This window comes from Lathyrus oleraceus, chromosome 1 (genome assembly GCF_024323335.1).
Source record: "Lathyrus oleraceus cultivar Zhongwan6 chromosome 1, CAAS_Psat_ZW6_1.0, whole genome shotgun sequence".
NCBI lineage: Eukaryota > Viridiplantae > Streptophyta > Magnoliopsida > Fabales > Fabaceae > Lathyrus > Lathyrus oleraceus.
In genome coordinates, this window is record NC_066579.1 from 236,719,485 (window position 1) to 236,745,445 (window position 25,961).

At 39.4% G+C, this 25,961-nt stretch overlaps 1 protein-coding gene across 1 annotated transcript in view; it reads left to right on the forward strand.

The window, feature by feature from the left end:
• The window catches only part of LOC127101457 (uncharacterized), a 31,713-nt gene extending 7,707 nt beyond the window's left edge, over positions 1 to 24,006 (forward strand). Inside the window, exon 8 of the mRNA XM_051038888.1 lies at positions 23,632 to 24,006. Coding sequence (XP_050894845.1) covers positions 23,632 to 24,006 — 375 coding nt within the window. The remainder of the gene's footprint in view (positions 1 to 23,631) is intronic.
• The last annotated feature ends 1,955 nt before the right edge of the window (positions 24,007 to 25,961 follow it).

Consider the following 25,961-nt stretch of genomic DNA (forward strand, 5'->3'; position numbering starts at 1 on the left):
ACTCCACACACGCAAGGGGCTGAAAAAGGAAACGGGCGCCCGGAGAGATCTGCTCATCTCCTGCCTACGTACCTCATCTGGTATGAGGATCAGGGCGACGTAGTTCCCCTTAACAGGGAAAGAACTTCTAACCTAACTAGAGACTGGGAAATGACAAACTAGAAGGGAGACTGACTCGAGCCTAATAGTTATCATGTAATCCACAATGGCCCTAGGTTGAGGTTTCTATCCTAACTTGCACAGGAAGCAAGCTATCTAAACAACACAATCAAACAAATACAAGCACAATAAAGCAAGCACACACACTATATGCAAACAATTGGCTCATACAAGGCTAGGCTGTAGAAACAAGCCAACTGGAATGGGGTGTTTTTAGCTCTTAACCCTAACATTGAGAGTTAGGGTGAAGCAGATGAAATGGAGATGAGGGTTATGCCTCATAGCTCTTATCCCTGGCCTGGGAGAGCTTGACTCAAATAGAAAGTGTGGGAGTTCAGAATGAAGGAACTCTTCTCCACAAGTGACTGACACAACAAGATCTTGGGTTCTTATTCACAATGGATCAACACATGGTGTGAGCAAAGTGAATGACACAACTGAATAGCAGGGGATGGATTGCACATCCCTTTTATCTGCCAATTTCCTCTTAAGAGGTCTTTACCTGCTTGGCACAAAATTAAACATCCACAAACATTGCCTCTTAAGGAGGGCTTCAAAAAGGTGCCTGCCAAAGTAACATGACAAGTCTTCCAGACTACATGAAGATCAAGGAATTATACCTCAGTGATATGCCAACCACAAGCAAGCAAAGCAAAGTTCAAATGAACTTAAAGCAACTTAGGTACCTGGGGAAATAGCTAAACCAATCAGTACAAAATCCAGACAAACAGACAACAGTCAATATCAACCAGACAACCCAATATGCAACACATGAGCCATAAGGCAAACTCAAATGAGTTATCATCAACCTACAAAACAGCAAGTGTTAGCAATCAAAAGCAAGTATCAACATCCAATAGATGAAGCATCATCAACCATGGAACTTGGGTGCTTGATCCTGAAATTCAAAGCTCACATGTAAGCAACAAACCACTAGGTCAAAGCCTAGGGTCAAAGGTGAAGAAAAAAATTAAAACATGAGCTGAAATTCAACACAATGCAATTTCAAACACATATTAACATGTCCTAAAAAGGCTCACATAAAAATCAATCATCAAAGGCATTTCATGATCAAAAGAAGTCAAAGGCAATTTCAAGGCTCATATATGGACATCATGAATGAAAATTTCAAATCAAAACATAAATGATTCAAATAATTCTGGAAAAAATCATGAACATTCAAGACATCTAACATGATCAACATACAAAAAATCAGAAGCATCCAAGATCATTTGGCATGGAAATTAATTGGCACAAGTTGGACAATCAAACGTGTCACACAAATTGTCACACCATGTTAACACAAGCATAAAACAGAAATGGTAAATGAGAAAAATACCAAACCAAAACCAAAACATCCATCAATGTGTCTAGAATCAGCATGTAAAATTTCAAGTGCATTGGATTAAAAACAAGTATTTCACAAAGGAAAGAGTAAAGCAATGTCATAAATGCACATGTGTTCAATAAACCTAGAGCAAATAAATTTCCAGCCAGGCACAACTTGCAAGTTCATGATCATTAAAAACTAGACAAAACAAGGATCATTTTGCAAAAAAATTGGGAGTGAATTGGATCATTTTTCAATTTTCTATGATTTTTACAAGTTGATGAAAAAATGTGAAATAAAAATGGCATAGCATGGCAAAAGTGAAAAATAAATTCCAAAAAATGCCTGAAGCAGGAATCGAAGTGAGGTACGCGGATCTAGCCAGTTCTGGGCGCGTTCTTGGACAAGAACCCTAGCGCACCAGGCTATGAAGATCTTCATCTTCTTCATGAAGATGAAGATGAAGATGATGAACATTCATGCGCAATTTTCCGGAATTTCCAGAAACGTCCAGAATTTTACAAATTATATATCGTTGGAAAGCTATTTCAATGTAGAATTCAAATATCATATTATCTAAGCCTAAATCTCCATGGATTTTCTGAATCGAAGCAAAGAAGTTTCTAGATCTAAACTTGAAATCATCATATCTCACTCAATTTTTATCCAAATTTCACAAAATTTATATCAAAACGATCAGCGAAGCAAGACCTACAAGAATATGTACATAAAATGCAGAATTAAATGGTTCGAAAATTGCACCTTCTTGAAGCTTCAACAATGGCAGTGGTGGATTCAAGTGTCCAAAAGCATCCAAATCCCTTCTATCAACCTTGTTAACACCTCTGAAGTTGAAATTGAAGCTTGAGATGAACTAGATCTTAATTAAATTTGAATCTCCATCATCATGTTCATGATCTTCATATACTCAATTCTTCACCAAATTTTGCAATCAATGGCTTGATCTCTACTGAATCATGATCCAAGAACACAAATATGCAATAAAAATCATGTGTTCTTTGAAGAATTTTTGAATTTGGAAGAAGAGAAATTTTGGAGGGAAATTTTGGAGCTAGATCTAGAATTGTGAAATTCTGAAAATTCTGTTATAATTAACTATTTATATGACATGTTAATCCATTTTCTAATCATGCTTAGGCTTGGCTAATTATTTTTTAATGAGAAAAGAAGTGTTATGCAAAATTTGGTTTTTTCACCCGATGCATGCAAGCCTACATGAACAGTAACAATGGCAATGCATTTTCACTTAAAACCATGCTATGAACATGTTGGAATGTTTAAAAAGTCCATATGATGCACCAATTTTGAATTCATGATTTTCCCTCCAAAATGGACATGAATATCCATATGATCATATGATGAATTTTCATGCAATGTGATGAATGTTTTGGAAAGTTTATGTCATGAGAAGAATTTTGCAAGAAGAGCCACTCATTTTGGAGTCTTGGTTCAAAAGATATGGCCATTTGAAGTTTCAAGCACACTTGGCAATGATTTGACCATATCTCCTCAACCATTCATCAGATGCTCATGATCTTGGACTTTTTCGAAATGGGAGAAAGAGATCTTCAACTTTCATGTTGGACAAAATTTCATTTGAAGCTTATTTGATGATGCAAGATCAAGTTGAATTTGAATCAAAAACTTTCCATTTTGGGAAACTTTCAATTATAGGTCACTTTCCATTTTTGGAAACTTTTGATCTGGCTTCAAAATCCTCAAGGTAGATGTTTGACATGTTGAATACCCTTCTTTGGGACATGAATGAAATGTCTCAAACCATTTCTCCCTCTCCTAGACCTCAGTTGACTTGCAGTTGACTTTTGTGGGCCTCAGATGACTTGGTCATGCACTGTGGACTATGAACATCAAACCAATGGTCAAGTTGCATCAAAATGAACCTTGGGTCATGTAAGCTCTCTAGAACAACCATAAGGCCTTTGTCTCATGGAAATGCTTTTGCTCTCTTGCACAGATGGATTCTCCTGATCAGTTTTGACTGATGAAATGCAACATGCTATGCAATGCTAATGACCTAAAAATGAAATGAATGTACAAATGGGAGGTGAAAATTTGAGGTGCTACAGCTGCCCCTATTCAATCAACTGGGAACCTGAACGGATGAGAGCAACGGCTGTCAGACCTTCAAGGTAAACAGGGATTGAATACCAAAGAACCGTAGAAATTTGCACTCTGCGGGGATCCAAGAAAAGAAAGTTCACCAACGGCAACTTCACCTGGGATCTGATATTTATCATTGGACCAGACAAGACGTCTACCAACGACTCCACTAGGGATTTTGATTTTTAGGAATGGAAAAGGATACATCTAGACGTCAACGGACGAATGGGAAAAACTCAACGTTTATCGGAACCAACGAAGAGGTGACCAGACATCAACAGATGAATGGGAAGACTCAAACCATACGTCAACGAACGAACGGGAGAAGCTCGACGTTTATCTACACCAACTGAGAGGTGACCAGACATCAACGGATGAATGGAGAAAGGTACAACTAGACGTCAACGGACGAACAGGAAAAACTCAACGTTTATCGAAACCAACGGAGAGGTGACCAGACATCAACGGATGAATGGGAGGACTCAAACCAGACGTCAACGGACAAATGGGAAAAACTCGACGTTTACCAATACCAACGGAGAGGTGATCAGTCATCAACGGATGAACTGGTAAAGGATACAACCAAACGTCAACGGACGAATGGGAAAAACTCAACATTTATCGATACCAACGGAGAGGTGACCAGACATCAACGGATGAACTGGGAAAACTCGACCAGACGTCAACGGACGAACGGGAGAAGCTCGACGTTTATCGATACCAACGGAGAGGTGACAAGACATCAACGGATGAATGGGAAGACTCGACCAGACGTCAACGGACGAACGGGAGAAGCTCGACGTTTATCGACACCAACGGAGAGGTGACCAGACATCAACGGATGAACTGGGAGAAAGAGATACAACCAAACATCAACGGACGAATGGGAAAAACTCAACGTTTATCGATACCAACGGAGAGGTGACCAGACATCAACGGATGAACTGGGAGAAAGAGATACAACCAAACGTCAACGGACGAATGGGAAAAACTCAACGTTTATCGATACCAACGGAGAGGTGACCAGACATCAACGGATAAATGGGAGAAAGAGATACAACCAAACGTCAATGGACGAATGGGAAAAACTCAACGTTTATCGATACCAACGGAGAGGTGACCAGACATCAACGGATGAATGGGAAGACTCGACCAGACGTCAACGGACGAACGGGAGAAGCTCGACGTTTATCGACACCAACGGAGAGGTGACCAGACATCAACGAATGAACTGGAAAGACTCGACCAGACGTCAACGGACGAACGAGAGAAGCTCGACGTTTATCGACACCAACGGAGAGGTGACCAGACATCAACAGATGAATGGGAAGACTTGACCAGACGTTAACGGACGAACGGGAGAAGTTCGACGTTTATCAACACCAACGGAGAGGTGACCAGACATCAACGGATGAATGGGAAGACTCGACCGGACGTCAACAGACGAACGGGAGAAGCTCGACGTTTATCGACACCAACGGAGAGGTGACCAGACATCAACGGATGAATGGGAAGACTCGACCGGACGTCAACGGACGAACGGGAGAAGCTCGACGTTTATCGACACCAACGGAGAGGTGACCAGACATCAACGGATGACTGGGGAAAGAGATACAACCATACGTCAACGGACGAAATGGGAAAAACTCAACGTTTACCGAAACCAACGGAGAGGTGACCAGACATCAACGGATGAATGGGAAGACTCAAACCATACGTCAACGGACGAACGGGAGAAGCTCGACGTTTATCGACACCAACGGAGAGGTGACCAGACATCAACGGATGAATGGAGAAAGGTACAACTAGACGTCAACGGAAGAATAGGAAAAACTCAACGTTTATCGAAACCAACGGAGAGGTGACCAGACATCAACGGATGAATGGGAGGACTCAAACCAGACGTCAACGGACGAACGGGAGAAGCTCGACGTTTATCGACACCAACGGAGAGGTGGCCAGACATCAACGGATGACTGGGAGAAAGACTCGATGTTTACCGACATCGAAAGATGATGTTTACCGACATCAAAAAAAAGGACGACCCGACATTTACCGATGATTGGAGTGAGACTCGATATTTACCGACACCGAAACAATGGCGTTTACCGACACCAAAGAAAGGACACACACGAGTGCTGACATGACACTTACCGGTATCACAGGGATGACATCCACATATGTCAAGGCAAGGCTAAACACTTGCTGGGGATCTCATTGGGGAGCTCATTGGGGAGAATCAACCTTGAATGCTGTCTGTCAAGAGCAACTCTAGCAAGTGTGCCATACAGATGTTGAACAATGATCCGCCTCTGCCGGGGATATGGTCTGATTAGGTTTGACATATGAATGCATATGTTTGAATTTTTCTATGGCGTAATGCTCCATGTTGAATGGAAATGCTACGCGATTTGAGGATGCAATGATTACTACATGCAAGATGCAAATGAAGAAAACTCCTGCTGGGGAGTAAATGATCGCTCAGCTGAGCGCACAAATCTGATTAGATTCTCCGACTCGGTGGGGAGATGCACTGCTGGGGGTGCTTTGCTGATCTGATACTCTGGAGACGACAGGGGAAACCAAGTCAACTCCGGGGAGACTCTGTCTGAGGAACACGCCAACTTCTCAACCGTGCTGGCGAATAGCATTGCTGTTGGAGAAAGGACAAATCCCACCAGGGACAACTTCACTGAATCCAATCCACTAAGGGACCCCGCTAGGGGAAACAACCAATGCTCACCTCTACTAGGGATAACTGCCAACCCACGAGCAGAATAAACTCTACTGGGGATAATTTCACCGAACATGATCCGCTTGGGGACTTTGCTGGGGAAAACCATCAACGCAAACTTCTGCTGGAAAGACTACCCATTTCAAAATAGCTGGGGAGACAATCACAACCCTGCTGGGAAAAGGCATTCACGACCATGCTGAGGAAGGCAGTACTTCATACCCAGACTGTTGAGGAACATACTACTCACTGATACCTCCGTTGGGGATACAACCTTCAGACTCAGTGGGGACCAACAGCCTTCAGACTGGCTGGGGATAGCATAACCTTCAGACCTGCCACCCGACTGCTGGGGAATAGCAGTTCTAGCAGCTTTCAGACTTGCTTGGGGAAACGGCCATTCTCAAGCCTGCTGGGGAAACATCCTCAACCCTTAGGAACAATCTACCCACCGGCACTTCCACTGGGGATATGGCAACCTTCAGGCTCGCTGAGGAGACACCGATCTCGAATCTACTAGGGAGATAACACCCTGAAACCCACTGGGGAGATACAGCCTATTTGACATGGAACGCCCATCGATTCGTCGAACACTAGCATTCATCATCCAACCACAGTGTCCACTTTCCACTTTTGAGGACTCCCAGACTCATCTGGTCTCTTCTGATTCATCACCTAATATTCTCGTCTCTTCTTTGCTTTGAGACGAATGATCTCCTCAGATCCGGGCTAACTCTCTAATATTCAGACTTTGAAGAGTCTTCTTGATTATCCTCTGGGATCGTCGTCGCAATTCTTTCATCTCTTCACCGTTCTTCTATCCCTTGCCCCTGATTGGACTCTGCAGGGATCTTCTGTCAAAATATTACCCATCCCCAACTGCAAGTGAATGAAGATATCTAACAGCACCTGCACAAGAGATCGTTAGATAAAAACGTGCCCCAGGCGTGCCAACATTTCAACACCTAGGTAACTCAAACTTCCAAATAAGATTTCCAGATTTCAATCTTATAAGCATGAATCGGAAGGAACCTCTATATTTCAAAATGCAAATATTCTTATCAAAAATAAACGGATGTTTTTGCAATCAAAGCGGTCATGAAAACAAAAACAAAATTATTTGACTGAACACGCATTTATTGACTGAAAAAAAAGGTGGCTCAAATCCGAGCAACACACAGGAAGCAATCCCTGGAAAGAGGTGATTGCGCACAAAAGGAAAAATCTATCCTAATGGCAATGTGAAACCGTGATCTCATCGGGTTTCAACTCGGTTACACCCCCTATGTCCTCAAGACTTTCCGCACTTTCTGTCTTCTGAACAAGACGCTTCCGATCGATCTCTGTCGGGGATTATCCATGATGTCTTATCCAAAGCACAAATGACCATGCTAGACGCAGTTGTTCGTTTCATTCCCTCTTTTGCCTGGACCGCCCTTTCGGGTTTTCAGTCCACCGGGATACTCTTTTTTGCCCAAGCCGCCCTTGTGGGGTTTTCGACTTGTCGGGTGTACAAATTCTTTTCATTCTTTATCCCTAAGTTTTGCCCGAACCTTTTCCTTTTTTTTCTTTGGTTCGCCGGGATGCCCATTTTTGCCTGGACTCTTTTATTCTTTTCGTCCAGCGGGTCTCTCTTACGAAGTATCTTTTAACTGCGTCCGCATTCACAAGGGATGGAGAATCCTCGTCATCCATGGTCGTCAACAACAAGGCTCCACCAGAGAAAACCTTCTTGACCACGAATGGACCTTCATAATTGTGTTTCCACTTTCCCCTACGATCGTTGAGGAGGAAGGATCCTTTTCAATATCAGCTCTCCCACGTGGTACGCACGAGGTCGCACTTTTCGCTCAACAACACGCTTCATTCACTGGGTACAACTGCCCCATGACATGTAACTGCCAGCCTCTTTTCCTCAGTCAGGCTCAACGCGTCATACGGAGTCCTTATCCACTCAGCCTTCTCTAATTTCTCATCCATCAGGACTCTCCATAATGGGATCTAGACTTCAGTAGGTAATACCACTTCTATCTCATACACGAGCGAGCGCGGCGTTGCCCCAGTAGACGTACGCACCGAAGATCGATACCCAGGATACAAGCTTCGTACTCAGCCACCATTGTTGGTGCATTCAAATGTTATCCGGGCAACATAAGGATTGTGGGATATTTTCGGCATAACCAAAACGGCACTAACTCATCCACATTAACCTCTCCCCATCAGACATCAGAATTCGTTCGGATTCAGGGTCAGGCCCCTCCTCCGTGATCGGTTCCTCACAATCTTTCGATTTGAGCACCTCGAGATATCCTCATCAGGGAACTCAAACTTCCTTGGTTGATAATCCTCAATGGGTTGCGGGGCGATGTAATCGGACAATACACTCCCCTCGATTGCTTTCTGAGAGGTATACTGAATATCGTATTCAATCAAAATCATTTCCCCTCTCGCAACCCGTCCGGTCAATGCTAGCTTCTCAAACACATACTTGATCGGATCCATCTTGGAAATCCACAAAGTGGTATGAACCAGCATATACTGTCTCAGTCGGCGAGCAGCCTATGCCAAAGTACAACAAGTTTTCTCGAGCAGTGAATGTATTGTTTCACAGTCGGTAAACTCGTTGCTAAGGTAAATTGCATGCTCTTTTCGACCAGACTCGTTATGCCGACACAATACGCATCTCATAGACACCTCGAGGGCTGTCAAGTACCAGATTAACAGTTGTTCCTTCCACAGGAGGCATCAGAATTAGAGGTTCCTGCAACTTATTCTTTTATCTTTCAATGCCCCTTGGCAATCATTATCCACCTGACCGTTTGATCTTTTTTTGTTTTCGGTTCAGGCATTTCTTGCATTGCTTTTCCCTTTTCTTTTCTTTTTTTTTTAGCAGGATCAACCTCGATTCCTCTTATCCGCTCACAATAAGCCTCAGCATTTTACCGGACAGCACTCCACAAGTGCACTGATTTGGACTCAACCTCAATCTGAGTTGTCTCAATCCGGTCAAACAACTTACCCCGGTCTACCGGATGCCCTTCTCCTGTTTGGGACTTTGCTATCATGTCATCAACATAGCATTCGATTTCATGATGAATCATATCATGAAACAAAGTCACTCTGATACGTGGCACCGGCGTTCTGCTTCACTAGAGGACAGTCTTCTCTCAATGGTAGCTTGTGCACAACGACATCGGTATCCGACCCTGGCATATCCTGATACGACCAGGCGAAGGTATCCACATGCTCTTTTAACAGTGCTACCATTCTGCTCTTTATACTAGCCCCTGAAGCGGCCCCAACTTTCACTTCCTTTTTGACCTCGGCGGTGCCTGGAATAACAATCTTGAATTGCTCCTCGTGCGGTTGAATCACCTTCTCCTCTTGTTTCAACAACCTGGCTAATTCCAGCAGATCACAATCTTCTTCGCCTTCTTCTTCGGCATGATAGATCGGATTGTCGAAGTCATACAGAGGTGTAACCGAATTGTTATTAATGAGATCAGGAGAATAGTCGCTTTTGAAGTCGGAACAAGATGAATCAAAAGAAAAGAAAATGAAAACAAACATTGGCATTTTTATTATTTTTTAAACTGCAAAAATAAATGAAAAACAGGGAACACCGCTTTTAATCACAAAAACATCCATTTATTAATGATGCAAAATGTTGCACAATGAAACACATGAGATGGCCATACAATGGACCATTACGTTTCGGGCAAAACGTATGGCTTTCATGCAAACAGAATTGAAAAACAGAAATACTACTCTTCATGATGAGTGACAATGATGATCCTTGAGGCCTTCCAGTTCCCTGGTACGCACGATTTTATCCACGAGTCATGCTCGCAGTCACTGTCAATCTCTTCATCCACTGTACAGGCGTGACCTGGATCCAGCATTCCGGCACTGACGAATGTGAACGGTGGACGACGTCCTCTGTTTTGTCTAGACGACTCTTGATCTGGCTGATAGCCAACCCGAACATATCTGCTTTCACCACAATGTCTATGATCTTTCCCCAGCCCAGGGCTTCTCCGTTCTTCACCACTTCCATGGCCTGTTTGTAAGAAGAAATGGACAGCTTCTTCTCTTTCTCAACAAGAATGGCGTTCTCCACCTTGACGGTTTCAACTGCCTGACTTGGTGTTTCAAAATTTTCACCGTCCATTTCTACTTCCATCATTCTCTGGATCGTTTCCCCCATCACTACACACCCCTTTGTGGCGACGGCCGCACAACAGTTATCAACACTAAGGAAAGCTGCTCTCTTCATCAGATGTTTCGGGACCACAGACACTGAAGTTTTTAACTGATCCCCATCAGTCACATTTGTTCCTCTCTTGTTCTTTGACATCACTTTCACCTCTACAGGACCATGCACCGGGTTAGCGTTAACATTCAGTGTTGGCGCCAAACTGATGGCCTTAGAATCCACCATGTCCTGGACGACATCCTTAAAAGCTCTACAACCCTCAATGTTATGTCCGGGTGCCCAGAATGGAACTCGCACCTGGCGTTCTCATCGTAGTTTGCAGGCCTCCGATGCAGTTCTACAGGAACCAATATCCTTGGCCGAACCAACCCAAGATCCCTCAACCTCCTGAACAGAAGGGTATAAGTCACGGGTGGCTTATCAAACTGACGATCCGTCGCCCCCTTCTTCATTTGGCTCTTAGCTTTCTGTGCTTTTTGTTAAGGTAGCGGTTGTTGCTGTTGTACAGGTGGATTACCAACAGGAGTGGTTACAGTGGAAGCATAAGGGTGGTAACGATACTGACCGCGTTCTTTCTTAGCCTGCACACCACCTAATTCAACCTCCTTCTTGAGCTGACCATTGCCAGAGGGCTTCTTTACCACGGATGACGGAGCCTTTCCCTGAACTTTCTCTGTTATCATCCATTTCTCAATCCTCTCCAACCTTTCAGCAATTGCTTTATGCCCCAAGGCGAGCCCTTGCACGACTTTGAACAACTCCCCCATCATCTCTTTCAATTCGAGAATGTCGGCGTTGGATGGACCCATCAGCTTGGATTTGTTGAGTCTGGCCGGATATCTGAACGGAAGAGCTATGCGCACCGGTTAGATACTGACACCTACAAAACAGAAAACAGGTTAATATGACTCACACATACAATGTCTATCCGTATGAGGCATTGTCCTTTGATTCTGGTTTCATTGAGATGGATAACATTTCAACAATAACATTGACATCTGAATGTCTCTCGACCAGAATCTTAATCAAAAAATGGACCCTGAGTACGGATAAACATGGGTTAAATGCAGATGGATGCGAAATGGAATGATGCAAATGCATGCAGGCAGGTCACTGTGCCATCTTCCAAGTCAACTGAGGATCAACTGTACTGGACCGGTCTCTGAACTGATTACAATCATCTGAGGGCCCGAGTAACCATAAATCCAACTTGGGGAGTTCCGAAATAAACGGAACCAGGGAATATATCACTATCATCACAGGAAATCCACTGGACGGATGACAACCAGATCCTCTGAACAAGTATCCTCAAATTCAACCCGGGGATCCTAAATAAACGGAACCCGCTGATAAATACCACGGACAAACCTCCGGCGTGTCAGAAATGATTGTCCATAAGTCCATCTGAACCATAGTCACCATCAGTACCTGCAAATGATTCATTCCCTCCCCACTCACGGGTGTCATCTAGGCCAGGGTAAGGTCAAGAGAAATGCAGGATAAACAACCCTTTCAAGAATATCATCCTGTACACACCAGATGTATGTACCGATAATACTCCATCAGGATCTGAACTGCTCGTGATATCATGTTCCGCTAAGTGGCGCAATACCACTCGCTTCCCATGAATCACTCTATTCCTAGGTGTCCTAGAGTTCACTCATAGCCTGGGTATTGGGCCTTTTACCTCTTGTAACTCCCACCCCACAGAGAGACAGATACACAGCCAGCACAATGATAAATGATGCATGCAAACACATAATGCACATATATACAATCACATCATAACAATGAATACAATAAATAAAGCAGAAAGCAACCAACACTATCCTAGAGAGCGCTAGGACTGACTCGCTTAGGGAAGATGGACCAATAAGAGGTCAACTTCTGTTAGTCCCCAGCAGAGTCGCCAGCTGTCGCATTACGCGAAAAACCGGCGGGAAAACGAAACAATAGAGCCGCCACCGTGCGTTATTTATCCCAAAAGAGGGAAAGGAAACGCTCGAAGTAAACCTGGAAAAGACATGGTCTCGCGACCAGAGAAAGATGGGATCGGAAGTCGGTTATGCGAAGGGAAGGTATTAGCACCCCTACGCATCCGTCGTACTCGACGAGATCCACGCTAAAAAAGAATAGAAGAAAGGTTGCTAAAGACTGCTCACAAACTGCACACACGCTGGAATCAAACACAGAAAGGACGGAAGAAGAGGACTCGGCAGGATATCGCATCCTGGGCCTACGTAGTCTGTCAGACACAGACATCAGAGTCGACGTAGTTCAGGGACAGGGGAAACGTGCTCGCTAGGATGTCGCATCCTATGCGTATGTATCTTCTCTAACCAGAGAAAGAATCAGAGCACTCGTAGCTCGGCTAACGCACGCCAAACAAAACACAAACAGGAAACCGAATGCCAATCGCTGGACTTACGTCAGACTCCACACAAACAGGCAAACATGGAAACCGAATGCCAATCTCTGGACTTACATCAGACTCCGAACCAACAGACACACACAGGAAACCTACTTCCAATCGCTGGACTTACGTCAGACTCCACACAAACAGGCAAACATGGGAACCGAATGCCAATCTCTGGACTTACATCAGACTCCGAACCAACAGACACACACAGGAAACCGACTTCCAATCGCTGGACTTACGTCAGACTCCACACAAACAAACACACACAGGAAACCGACTGCCAATCGCTGGACTTACGTCAGGCTCCAAACAAACAACACGCAGGAAACCGACTGCCAATCGCTGGACTTACGTCAGACTCCACACGCGCAAGGGGCTGAAAAAGAAAACGGGCGCCCGGAGAGATTTGCTCATCTCCTGCCTACGTACCTCATCTGGTATGAGGATCAGGGCGACGTAGTTCCCCTTAACAGGGAAAGAACTTCTAACCTAACTAGAGACTGGGAAATGACAAACTAGAAGGGAGACTGACTCGAGCCTAATAGTTATCATGTAATCCACAATGGCCCTAGGTTGAGGTTTCTATCCTAACTTGCACAGGAAGCAAGCTATCTAAACAGCACAATCAAACAAATACAAGCACAATAAAGCAAGCACACACACTATATGCAAACAATTGGCTTATACAAGGCTAGGCTGTAGAAACAAGCCAACTGGAATGGGGTGTTTTTAGCTCTTAACCCTAACATTGAGAGTTAGGGTGAAGCAGATGAAATGGAGATGAGGGTTATGCCCCATAGCTCTTATCCCTGGCCTGGGAGAGCTTGACTCAAATAGAAAGTGTGGGAGTTCAGAATGAAGGAACTCTTCTCCACAAGTGACTGACACAACAAGATCTTGACTTCTTATTCACAATGCATCAACACATGGTATGAGCAAAGTGAATGACACAACTGAATAGCAGGGGATGGATTGCACATCCTTTTTATCTGCCAATTGCCTCTTAAGAGGTCTTTACCTGCTTTGCACAAAATTAAACATCCACAAACATTGCCTCTTAAGGAGGGCTTCAGACAGGTGCCTGCCAAAGTAACATGACAGGTCTTCCAGACTACATGAAGATCAAGGAATTATACCTCAGTGATATGCCAACCACAAACAAGCAAAGCAAAGTTCAAATGAAATTAAAGCAACTTAGGTACCTGTGGAAACAGCTAAACCAATCAGTACAAAAATCAGACAAACAGACAACAGTCAATATCAACCAGACAACCCAATATGCAACACATGAGCCATAAGGCAAAATCAAATGAGTTATCATCAACCTACAAAACAGCAAGTGTTAGCAATCAAAAGCAAATATCAACATCCAAATGATGAAGCATCATCAACCATGGAACTTGGGTGCTTGATCCTGAAATTCAAAGCTCACATGTAAGCAACAAACCACTAGGTCAAAGCCTAGGGTCAAAGGTGAAGAAAAAAATTAAAACAGGAGCTGAAATTCAACACAATGCAATTTCAAACACATATTAACATGTCCTAAAAAGGCTCACATCAAAATCAATCATCAAAGGCATTTCATGATCAAAAGAAGTCAAAGGCAATTTCAAGGCTCATATATGGACATCATGAATGAAAATTTCAAATCAAATGAGAAATAATTCAAATAATTCTGGAAAACATCATGAACATTCATGACATCTAACATGATCAACACACAAAAAATCAGAATCATCCAAGATCATTTGGCATGGAAATTAAATGGCACAAGTTGGACAATCAATCGTGTGACACAAATTGTCACACCATGTTAACACAAGCATAAAATAGAAATGGTAAATGAGAAAAATACCAAACCAAAACCAAAACATCCATCAATGTGTCTAGAATCAGCATGTAAAATTTCAAGTCCATTGGATTAAAAACAAGTATTTCACAAAGGAAAGAGTAAAGCAATGTCATAAATGCACATGTGTTCAATAAACCTAGAGCAAATAAATTTCCAGCCAGGCACAACTTGCAAGTTCATGATCATAAAAAACTAGACAAAACAAGGATCATTTTGCAAAAAATTGGGAGTGAATTGGATCATTTTTCAATTTTCTCTGATTTTTACAAGTTGATGAAAAAATGTGAAATAAAAATGGCATAGCATGGCAAAAGTGAAAAATAAATTCCAAAAAATGCCTGAAGCAGGAATCGAAGTGAGGTACGCGGATCTAGCCAGTTCTGGGCGCGTTCTTGGACAAGAACCCTAGCGCACCAGGCTATGAAGATCTTCATCTTCTTCATGAAGATGAAGATGAAGATGATGAACATTCATGCGCAATTTTCCGGAATTTCCAGAAACGTCCAGAATTTTACAAATTATATATCGTTGGAAAGCTATTTCAATGTAGAATTCAAATATCATATTATCTAAGCCTAAATCTCCATGGATTTTTTGAATCGAAGCAAAGAAGTTTCTAAATCTAAACTTGAAATCATCATATCTCACTCAATTTTTATCGAAATTTCACAAAATTTATATCAAAATGATCAGCGAAGCAAGACCTACAAGAATATGTACATAAATTGCAGAATTAAATGGTTCGAAAATTGCACCTTCTTGAAGCTTCAACAATGGCAGTGGTGGATTCAAGTGTCCAAAAGCATCCAAATCCCTTCTATCAACCTTGTTAACACCTCTGAAGTTGAAATTGAAGCTTGAGATGAACTAGATCTTGATTAAATTTGAATCTCCATCATCATGTTCATGATCTTCATATACTCAATTCTTCACCAAATTTTGCAATCAATGGCTTGATCTCTACTGAATCATGATCCAAGAACACAAATATGCAATAAAAATCATGTGTTCTTTGAAGAATTTTTGAATTTGGAAGAAGAGAAATTTTGGAGGGAAATTTTGGAGCTAGATCTAGAATTGTGAAATTCTGAAAATTCTGTTATAATTAACTATTTATATGACATGTTAATCCATTTTCTAATCATGCTTAGGCTTGGCTAATTATTTTTTAATGAGAAAAGAAGTGTTATGCAAAATTTGGTTTTTTCACCCCATGCATGCAAGCCTACGTGAACAGTAACAATGGCAATGCATTTTCACTTAAAACCATGCTATGAACATGTTGGAATGGTTAAAAAGTCCATATGATGCACCAATTTTGAATTCATGATTTTCCCTCCAAAATGGACATGAATATGCATATGATCATATGATGAGTTTTCATGCAATGTGATGAATGTTTTGGAAAGTTTATGTCATGAGAAGAATTTTGCAAAAAGAGCCACTCATTTTGGAGTCTTGGTTCAAAAGATATGGCCATTTGAAGTTTCAAGCACACTTGGCAATGATTTGACCATATCTCCTCAACCATTCATCAGATGCTCATGATCTTGGACTTTTTCGAAATGGGAGAAAGAGATATTCAACTTTCATGTTGGACAAAATTTCATTTGAAGCTTATTTGATGATGCAAGATCAAGTTGAATTTGAATCAAAAACTTTCCATTTTGGGAAACTTTCAATTATAGGTCACTTTCCATTTTGGGAAACTTTTGATGTGGCTTCAAAATCTTCAAGGTAGATGTTTGACATGTTGAATACCCTTCTTTGGGACATGAATGAAATGTCTCAAACCATTTCTCCCTCTCTTATCCCTCAGTTGACTTGCAGTTGACTTTTATGGGCCTCAGATGACTTGGTCATACACTGTGGACTTTGAACCTCAAACCAATGGTCAAGTTGCATCAAAATGAACCTTGGGTCATGTAAGCTCTCTAGAACAACCATAAGGCCTTTGTCTCATGGAAATGCTTTTGCTCTCTTGCACAAATGGATTCTCCTGATCAGTTTTGATTGATGAAATGCAACATGCTATGCAATGCTAATGACCTAAAAATGAAATGAATGTACAAATGGGAGGTTCAAATTTGAGGTGCTACAGGGACCACCTGCACATGTTCAACCTCTTTGGCAAAGAAAAATGCATATGAACAAACACAAAACGACTAGTTTCAAGTGCTAATTCACGCATTTCACCCTCACTCTCACACGCTTTGTAAATCATCAAAATTCCAACTCCATTCACAAGAATTCTGATATATTTCACATGTGTGAGCTCAACAGCACTTTCCCTATAAACAGAGAAAGAATTTACCTTCATTTCCAAGCGTTGATAGCCAAAGAAACCCTTAAACCATTTGAACCTGATACCTCAAAGAACCGGTTAACCTTTTCTTTGATTCAAGCTCTTTTAGCTTCGAATCTTCGCCCAAAATCACTCATCGGCATCATCTGAAGCTGACTGAAGCATTATCGTTGTTTGAAACTACTTAGAACCAAACTTCCAAATCCAACATTGTTGTCCTATGAAGCTTCAACAAAAAAGGTAGATACGAGTAACATTTCTGAGCAAACAAGTTACCATTGTTTTCGTCGTGATTCATTGATCAAAAGCCGCCACCACATTGAATTTATATTGTGTATTAGTCATTTCATTTTACTTTGAAGAACTAGGGTTTTTCGTGTTCTTGGGCAAATTCTCTTTGCTCAAAGATAATCAATGGCTCTGAAGCAAAGACACATGAACAATGATGGATGTTGATGCTTAAGCGCATGTTGTTTGAGCTTAAAACTCCAAGTTCATGAAGCTTGCAAAATCAACTCAGGGTTGAAGATTAAGCTGATGCACACATTTTGGTGCCAAACATTCAAACCTGGTCAATCACAACCTGAAACTCGCCTTTTTCAAATTCTAGTCGTTTGGTGCCTATTTCTTTTATTTTATTTTTTCATTTTTATTTCCTTTTTTATTTCCTTTTTATTTCCCTTTTAAATCAATTTTAAATCCTTTTTTGATTCATTTTTGTGCAACTTGATGTTTGAGCTTGAGTTGTTAACTTGGTTGATCAATGCTTCTACATTCCAAGTCATCCATAGATGGTCCCTTAGGTTGATTCAATCTTCTCTAATTAAATATCTAGATAGGTGATCATTTGATCATAATTTTTACACTTTTAATTAGTGATAGATTATCCCTATCATGTGCCATATGTTTGAGTCCCTTGACTTGTTTGATAGTGGATCATAAGTCAAACACTTGAGCTTGCTTTCATTTTTCCTTTTGTTCTCTTATTTCTTCTATGAATTTTGAACAATTTTGCTTTATGCCTTGAGTGTTTGATTTTGTATCAACACTCTAACAAGATTGCCACATACATTGCTTGCCTCATGATCACTAACTTGTTACATCTAACCTCCTAACATTTACTTTATGCAGTTTTCTTTTGTGCACTTTACATTCTTTCCCTTTTACTTTTTTTTGCTTTCTTATTTCAAAAGAACAAAAACATTATAAAATGGCTAAAACCCTAAAAAGTATTAATCTGATCTTATGGACTTTGTGTTACTATCCCTTGCTTGAGGAGTATTTTGGACTTTGGACCATAGGATTTAGTGCTTTCCCTTGCTTGGAGTGGTATCTGAGACTTTGTGATCCCTCTAGACTCTTTGATCTTCAATTCAAGACTTGGATGTTTCTTTATGGCTTTGTGGCTTTGTTGTTTATCTGGATATTTTGATATTCATATGCTCATGTGTTTTTTTATCTTGTGGCCCAACCCAAAGGGAACAGAATGCTTATTTTGACCAATGTTAAATGCTTGCTCTATCTTGTGGTTAGTACACTTGCACACACAAAGGTTTTCTCTTGGGCTACCTTACAATGAGACATTTTATTTCATGCTTTAGGATAGTATTTTACTCTCCTTCCCACTTCTTCAGTTTTCAAAAATTCTCCCTATTTCAAAAACCTCTTATTTTCAAACTTCACACATTTTCTTACAAAACCTTGACTTTTTCAAGTGACCCGGAAAATCTTTTTCTTAATAAATGCTAAAACAACTAAACATACTTAAACTTTTTTCAAACTTCTAAAATAGACAAACCTCATAAAACTTCTTTTTGTTCCTTTGTGCACTTTCCTTTAAGAGCCTTTTTTTTTAATATTGGATATTAGTCTATTCTTATAGTGATGTAAACCACTATACTTTTACAAAATGCTGAGAAATGATTGACATTTTCCACTTGAATGTTGATATGTGCTTGTGAGAAATTCCATATCAAGATGATGCAAATGCTCATTTCCTCATACTTGTGGGTAGTAAGTTGAGTTTTCCACTCGAATACGGCAAAATGACCTTTCAAATTAAAATTAATCAACGAACAACCCAACTTTTTTATAAACATAGATATGCAAGTGGTTCCTATAAAGTACCATAGATGTAAGGAGTGCTAATACATCCCCCTTGCATAACCAACCCCATGTATCCAGATTTCTCGTTTGTTTTACCTTTTTGTGGGTTTTCTTCGACCTTTTTCCCATTCCCTTTGGAAACAATAAAGTTTGGTGGAGACTCTTGCTTTTCTAAGTTAGTTAATCAATAACTTAAGGTCAAATTTTTTCCTCCGGAACAACCACTATTGAGGTTTAACATACCCAACTTCATATTATTCAAAGTCCTTTCACACAACAAACTTAATCTCTGAATTGCTCGATCAACTCCAATTCTTGAACCATAAGCATCAACATATACAATGAATTTCTGCTGAAAGCATCGACTACGATATTGGCTTAACCAAGATGGTAACTTAAACCAAAATCACAATCCTTTAGAAATTCGAGCCACCTTCTCTACCTCATATTCAACTCATTATGATCGAATAGAAACTTAAAACTCCTGTGATCACTGAACACTTCAAATATGGAACCAAACAGATAATGCCTCTAAATTATCAACATGAACACCATGATTGCCAATTCTAGATCATACGTAGGATAATTCCTCTTATGAACTCTCAACTTACGGGAAGCATAAAACACAACCTGACCATTATGCATCAACACACCACTTAGATCCAAATTTGAAGCATCATAGTACACAACAAAGGATTCACTTGGACTTGGCAAAATCAAACTTGGAGCCGATGTCATCTCATTCTTGAGTTCTTGAAAACTCTCTTCACACTGGACACTACACACATAAGCTTTACCCTTTCTAGTTAAATGAATCAATGGAAATGTGATGAGGACATAGAGAGCCAAAACTTAAATGAAGTAGTCCAAAGCTTAGGAGGTCTTATGACAAGGGCATATGCTAGGAAAGTCAATGGTGCGCTAATACAATTTATGAACAAACTAGTGGGAGTAAGGGATCAATTGAAAGGAAATGGGCTAAGGCTTGTCATTTTGGTCCAAGCTAATGAGGAGGGCATGTCATGTGGGCTTGTTGATCTATTTTGATGTTTTTAATCAATTATGTTGTAATAAAATGTGTTAGGGCCCAACTTGTCAAATATAGGCCAAAAACACTTTTTTTTGTGTTTTAAACATTCTAAAGCTCTTAAAGCTTTAAAATTTTATGACTTTTATGTTTCTAAATAAATAATGGCCTAAAGAAATGAACAAGTAAACCTTTGAAGGAGTGAGAAAGATAAAGGTGAGATACATTAATCAAAGTGGCTAAAAATTGCTATTATTCATCAAGGTAATGAATATCCACCTTCTCCACCACCTTTAGTGTGTGACCTTTCATTCCCAAGTCATTATTATTATGTTAGTTGGATGAAGTTTTAGAATTTCTTGAGTTACTATTGTAAGCTACCATTTACCTATAAATAGGGAGCTAATTATGAATGAAAAATCAAGTTGAATTTTGTTAAAAAACACTGTGTGATTTTGAGAGCTTTGCTCCTTTGTTATGGATTGGACAAATATTTTGATCTTATCAAGAAACCAAGTTTCTTGTGGTGATCTTCACTTAGGCTTATCATCATTTCTAAATCACCGAAAGAGTCTAGCGCCCCATTTCTATCCTTTTCCATTTATTTATTTCTCAAGTTACTTTGCTTCAATTTTATCCCAACTCCAATACTAAATATAATTTCATGATATGTCACCCATCTTATCACATTGAAATCACAAGTTTCATAAATTAGGCCAATTATGAGAAAAATGATTGAAAAACAATATTGTTAGTCATCAAGTGGTATCAAGAGCACGGTTCGTATAGGACCATTTCTTTTTGCAAATTTCAATTTCCATTCTTATTATATTGTATTGAATCATATATATAAAAAAATTAAAGAAAAAAATTGAAAAAAAAAATATAAAAAATATAAAAAATCATTAACTTTGGTTGTTTTAAGTTTGTGATTATCCATATTACTTTACAATTTGTCATATTCTAGTTTACCTTGTTAATTTCCCTTCTCTTAATTTTTCTTCTTTGTTGCCTTTGTTTTATTTCCATTTCCTTTCATTTCTAGCCTTTTGAGTATTTACCATTTGAAATTTGTTTTTCTTGTGTGATTGAATTTGGTTTCTTTAAAGAACTAAAAAGAGCAATTGAGTGAAAAAAGGAAAGAGTGTTCCTTTTTTTTTAAAAGTCAAATTTGAGTGTAAGCACGTGAGGATTGTTATTATTATTTTTTAATTAACCATGTCAAATTTAGGTGGTGATGGTTGATGACATTGAATTTCACCGTATTTTCGACTCCGATTTCGCATGCATTTTAGTGGTTTTATTGTTATTTTGTTATGTTATTACTATGTTTCTCTTTGTTTTCAGGTTTTTACTTTAATCGGAGCCCCGATCGAAAAAAGGAGTGAAAATGAGCTAAAAAGACTAAAATTCAGCATTTTGCACTTGTGGCTCCCACTGTGGCTGGCGCCATAGGTCCAGCCATGACGTGTCCCAGCTCAACTTCCCTCAACTGCCACGTTCCCCACTACCTCCACTTGGGTGCCACAATTTGCTCTTATGGCAGGCGCCATGGACTTGTGGCGGGCGCCACAAGAAGAAATTTTTCCCCTCCCAATTTCAAACTGAAGGGCATCTTTGTCATTTCCATTATTTTCCTTGCCTATAAATACAGACTCGTTTTCATTTGTTTAATCATCCAAACTTAGAGCAGATCAAAACTTAGAGCAAACTTAGTTTCACTTAGGCATATATTCAGTATTTTAAAGTGGTAATCGCTTCGCATTGGGGTGTTACCACAATTGTGTAATCAAGTCTGTGATCGAGTCTGTAATCGAGTTTGGAGCACTTTGGAAGGAAGTTAATCCTGCCGCCATTTTCATTTCCGTTTCGCATTTTATTCAACCCTCCGATTGGAGCAGGTTTTTATCGCTTTGCCTTTATCTATTTTACTTTCTCGCACTCGCTTTACTTTATTTATTTCTCGCACTCACTTTAATTTATTTATTTCCCGCACTCGCTTTACTTTATTTATTTCTCGCACTCGCTTTACTTTATTTATTTCTCGCACTCGCTTTACTTTATTTATTTCTCGCACTCGTTTTACTTTATTTATTTCTCGCACTCGCACTACTTTTATTTACTTCTCGCACTCGCACTACTTTTATTTATTTTCCGCACTCGCACTACCTTTATTTACTTTTCACACTCACACTACTTTCATTTATTTTCCTCACTCGCACTACTTTTATTTAAATTAAAATGCAATTTTTACTTTACCATGTCTAACTAAACCTATGAGGTTAGAATGTAAGGATCGTAATTCAACCGATAATCCGTACAATTGTTCGTAGAAACACTTAAGGGCTTATTTAACTTTCAACTTAAGTTTTCCCGCACTTAATTTCCGTTGGGTAAGATCGAAAGCCGTCCAATGTCTATTTAAACTTAATTGTTTTTAACTATTTCAAGTACATCGAAAGCGCTTTGTTTAGTTCATTAGGAGTTTTTAACTTAGGAAGAAAAGTGATTTTAAAACTATTTTCGGACGCATTTATAAGTTTAGAGTCTGGTTCGTGAGAACCTCTTTTGGTTAAGAAATCTAGGTTAAAATGCTTTTCAACTTAGTCAAGATACTATATTTCTTAAAAATAGGTTTACTACTCTAACGCAATGCGCGCCTTTTTATAAGTGACAATAAGAGGGTTTGATTAGGGAGTACAACTCGGTTCTGAATACGCGAAAGCGACAGTTCCTGTTAAATTGGTTCTTTTCAAAGTAGGAAACACTGTCCATAAGTAGTTCTATTAGCAAGTACTTGGATTATTAATTGATTATGTGAATTACATTCGAGTCTGTCTTTATAAATTGAATTGAATTTAATACTTTACTTCTCATTGCACACTCTAAAAACCCCTATTTTGATTACCTTAGATAAACACCATAACAATAGATATCGATAGATTGACACTTGGTCTCTGTGGATTCGACAATCTTTTATATTACTCTGACGCGTTTGTATACTTGAGAAAAACACACATCAATGGTAGCCCCTGTCGAATAGAATCTAATAGATTATTATTGGAAGCTCTCATAGCTAAAATGATACAGATGATGATAGAATAAACAAAGGCAATTCATGCAAGGATTGATCAATTAGAAAACCTACAAAATAACACTGATGAGGAGAAAATATTAAGGAGAAAGATAGGGGGAAGGACTAGAGAAGAAAGATTGAGTGGTATAAAAATTAAAGTTCCAACCTTTCAAGGGAAAATGATCCAGATGCTTATTTAGAATGGGAAACAAAAATTGAACAAATTTTTGTTTGTAACAATTAGACTAATGTTCAAAAAGTACAGGTTGTTGCCTTTGAATTTACAGAATATGCCTTGGGGTGGTGGGATCAAACTGTCAAAGAAAGGAGAAGATATGAAGAACAAGCTATCAACACTTGGGAGGAGATGAAAATATTTATGAGAAGAAGATTTGTTCCTTCCTATTACCATATGGACTTGAATAATAAATTACAGCGACTAACTCAATATTCTAAAAGTGTTGATGAATATTACAAAGAGATGGAGGTTGAAAAGAAAAGAGCCAATATGGAGGAAGACAATAAAGAAACAATGGCTAAATTTCTTCATGGCCTAAATAGTGACATAAGTGACATAGTGGAGTTGTATCACTATTTGAAAGTAGATGATTTGGTGCATCAAGCTATCGAGGTAGAATAACAACTCAAGAGAAAAGGCTTCAAAATGAGAAGCACTACCACTTTCAACTCTCAAAGTTGGAAGGATAAAACAAAGAAGAAAGGTGCTTCATCATCTAAGGAGCCATGGTTGAAAACAAAGGTAATATTATTACCCATTCTTCAAGTGTTTCAACTAACAAAAGTGTTAAGTATTTCAAGTGTCAAGGCCAAGGATACATTGCATCTCAATGTCCAACAAAGATAATTATGTTTATGGCGGAAAATGAAGAAATTATTGAAGAGGAGGATGATAATTATGATGAGAAGTTTGAAGAAGAAGAAGAAGAAGAAATACCTAGTGAAGATTTACTCATGGCGAGAAGAATGTTGGGAAGCAAATTAAAGAGGAGGATACAAGTCAAAAGGAAAACCTTTTTTATACAATATGCCATGTGAAAGGAAATTTTTTTTCTTCAACTATTGATGGAGGAAGTTGTACAAATGTTTCTAGCACACATTTGGTTTCTAAACTCAATTTGGAAACAAAACCTCACCCTAAGCCTTACAAACTCCAATGGCTTAATGAAAGTGTAGAAATGCTTATTAATAAACAAGTGAAGGTCTGTTTTAAAATTGGGAAATTTGAGGATGTGGTGTTGTCTGATGTAGTACCAATGGAAGTTAGTCATTTGTTATTAGGGAGGCCTTGGCAACTTCATAGAAAATCAAATCATGATGGGTATTGTAATAAGTATTATTTTATGTATCATGATAAAAAGATAAATCTTGTACCATTAAATCCTAGTGAGGTGAGATAAGATCAAAAGAAAATGAGAGAAAAAAAATGATCAAGGAAGAAAAGAAAAAGAAAGGAATGAAAAGGAAAAAGAAAAAGAAAAAGAAAAGAAACAAAGTTTAATTGCAAAAAAAAGACATGTGAAAAAATAAATTGTGTAACACTAGCCCCTATACTTTCTCTTTTGCAAGGAGTGCCTTTGCTAACCACAATTTCTAATGAAAAAAATTCCAAGTTGTGTTGAGTCTCTTTTGTAGGAATTTGAAGAATTGTTGCCGAAAGAGGTGTCAAGTGGATTGCCACCTATAAGAGGAATTGATCATCATATTGATCTCAATCCAGGAGCATCTTTGCCTAATAGGCCAACATATAAAAGCAATCCACAACAAATTCAAGATATACAAAGGCAAGTTTCTGAATTGATAAGTAAAGGACGGGTAAGGGAAAGTTTAAGTCCTTGTGTTGTCCCTGTTACTTTAGTCCCTAAAAAGGACGGTAGTTTGATGATGTTTACTGATTGTAGGGTCATTTATAATATTACCATTAAATATAGACATCCTATTCCTAGACTAGATAATTTGCTTGATGAATTGTTTGGCGCATGCTTATTTTCTAAAATTGATTTGAAAAGTGGATATCACCAAATTAGAATAAGGGAAGGGGATGAATGGAAAACTGCTTTTAAAATAAAATTTGGTTTGTATGAGTGGATGGTTATGCCTTTTGGGTTAACTAATGCACCTAGTACTTTCATGAGACTAATGAACCATGTGTTAAGAGATTTTTTTGGTAAATTTGTTGTTGTGTATTTTGATGATATTTTGATTTATAGCAAAAAATTAAATGATCATTGCATTCATTTAAGGGTTGTTTTACAAGTGCTAAGACAAGAAAACTTGTATGTCAAACTAGAAAAATGTGTCTTTTACACCGATCATATGATTTTATTAGGTTTCATTGTGAGTTCTAAAGGAGTCCATGTTGATGAGGAAAAGGTGAAAGTCATTCGAGAGTGCCCTCCTCCCAAAAATGTAAGTGAGGTAAGAAGCTTTCATGGTTTGGCTAGTTTGTATAGGAGGTTTGTGAAGGATTTTAGTACCTTGGCAGCACCACTCAATGAAATTGTTAAAAAGATTGTTGGTTTTAAATGGGGTGAGAAACAAGAGTAAGCCTTTGCTTCCCTAAAGGAAAATCCCACC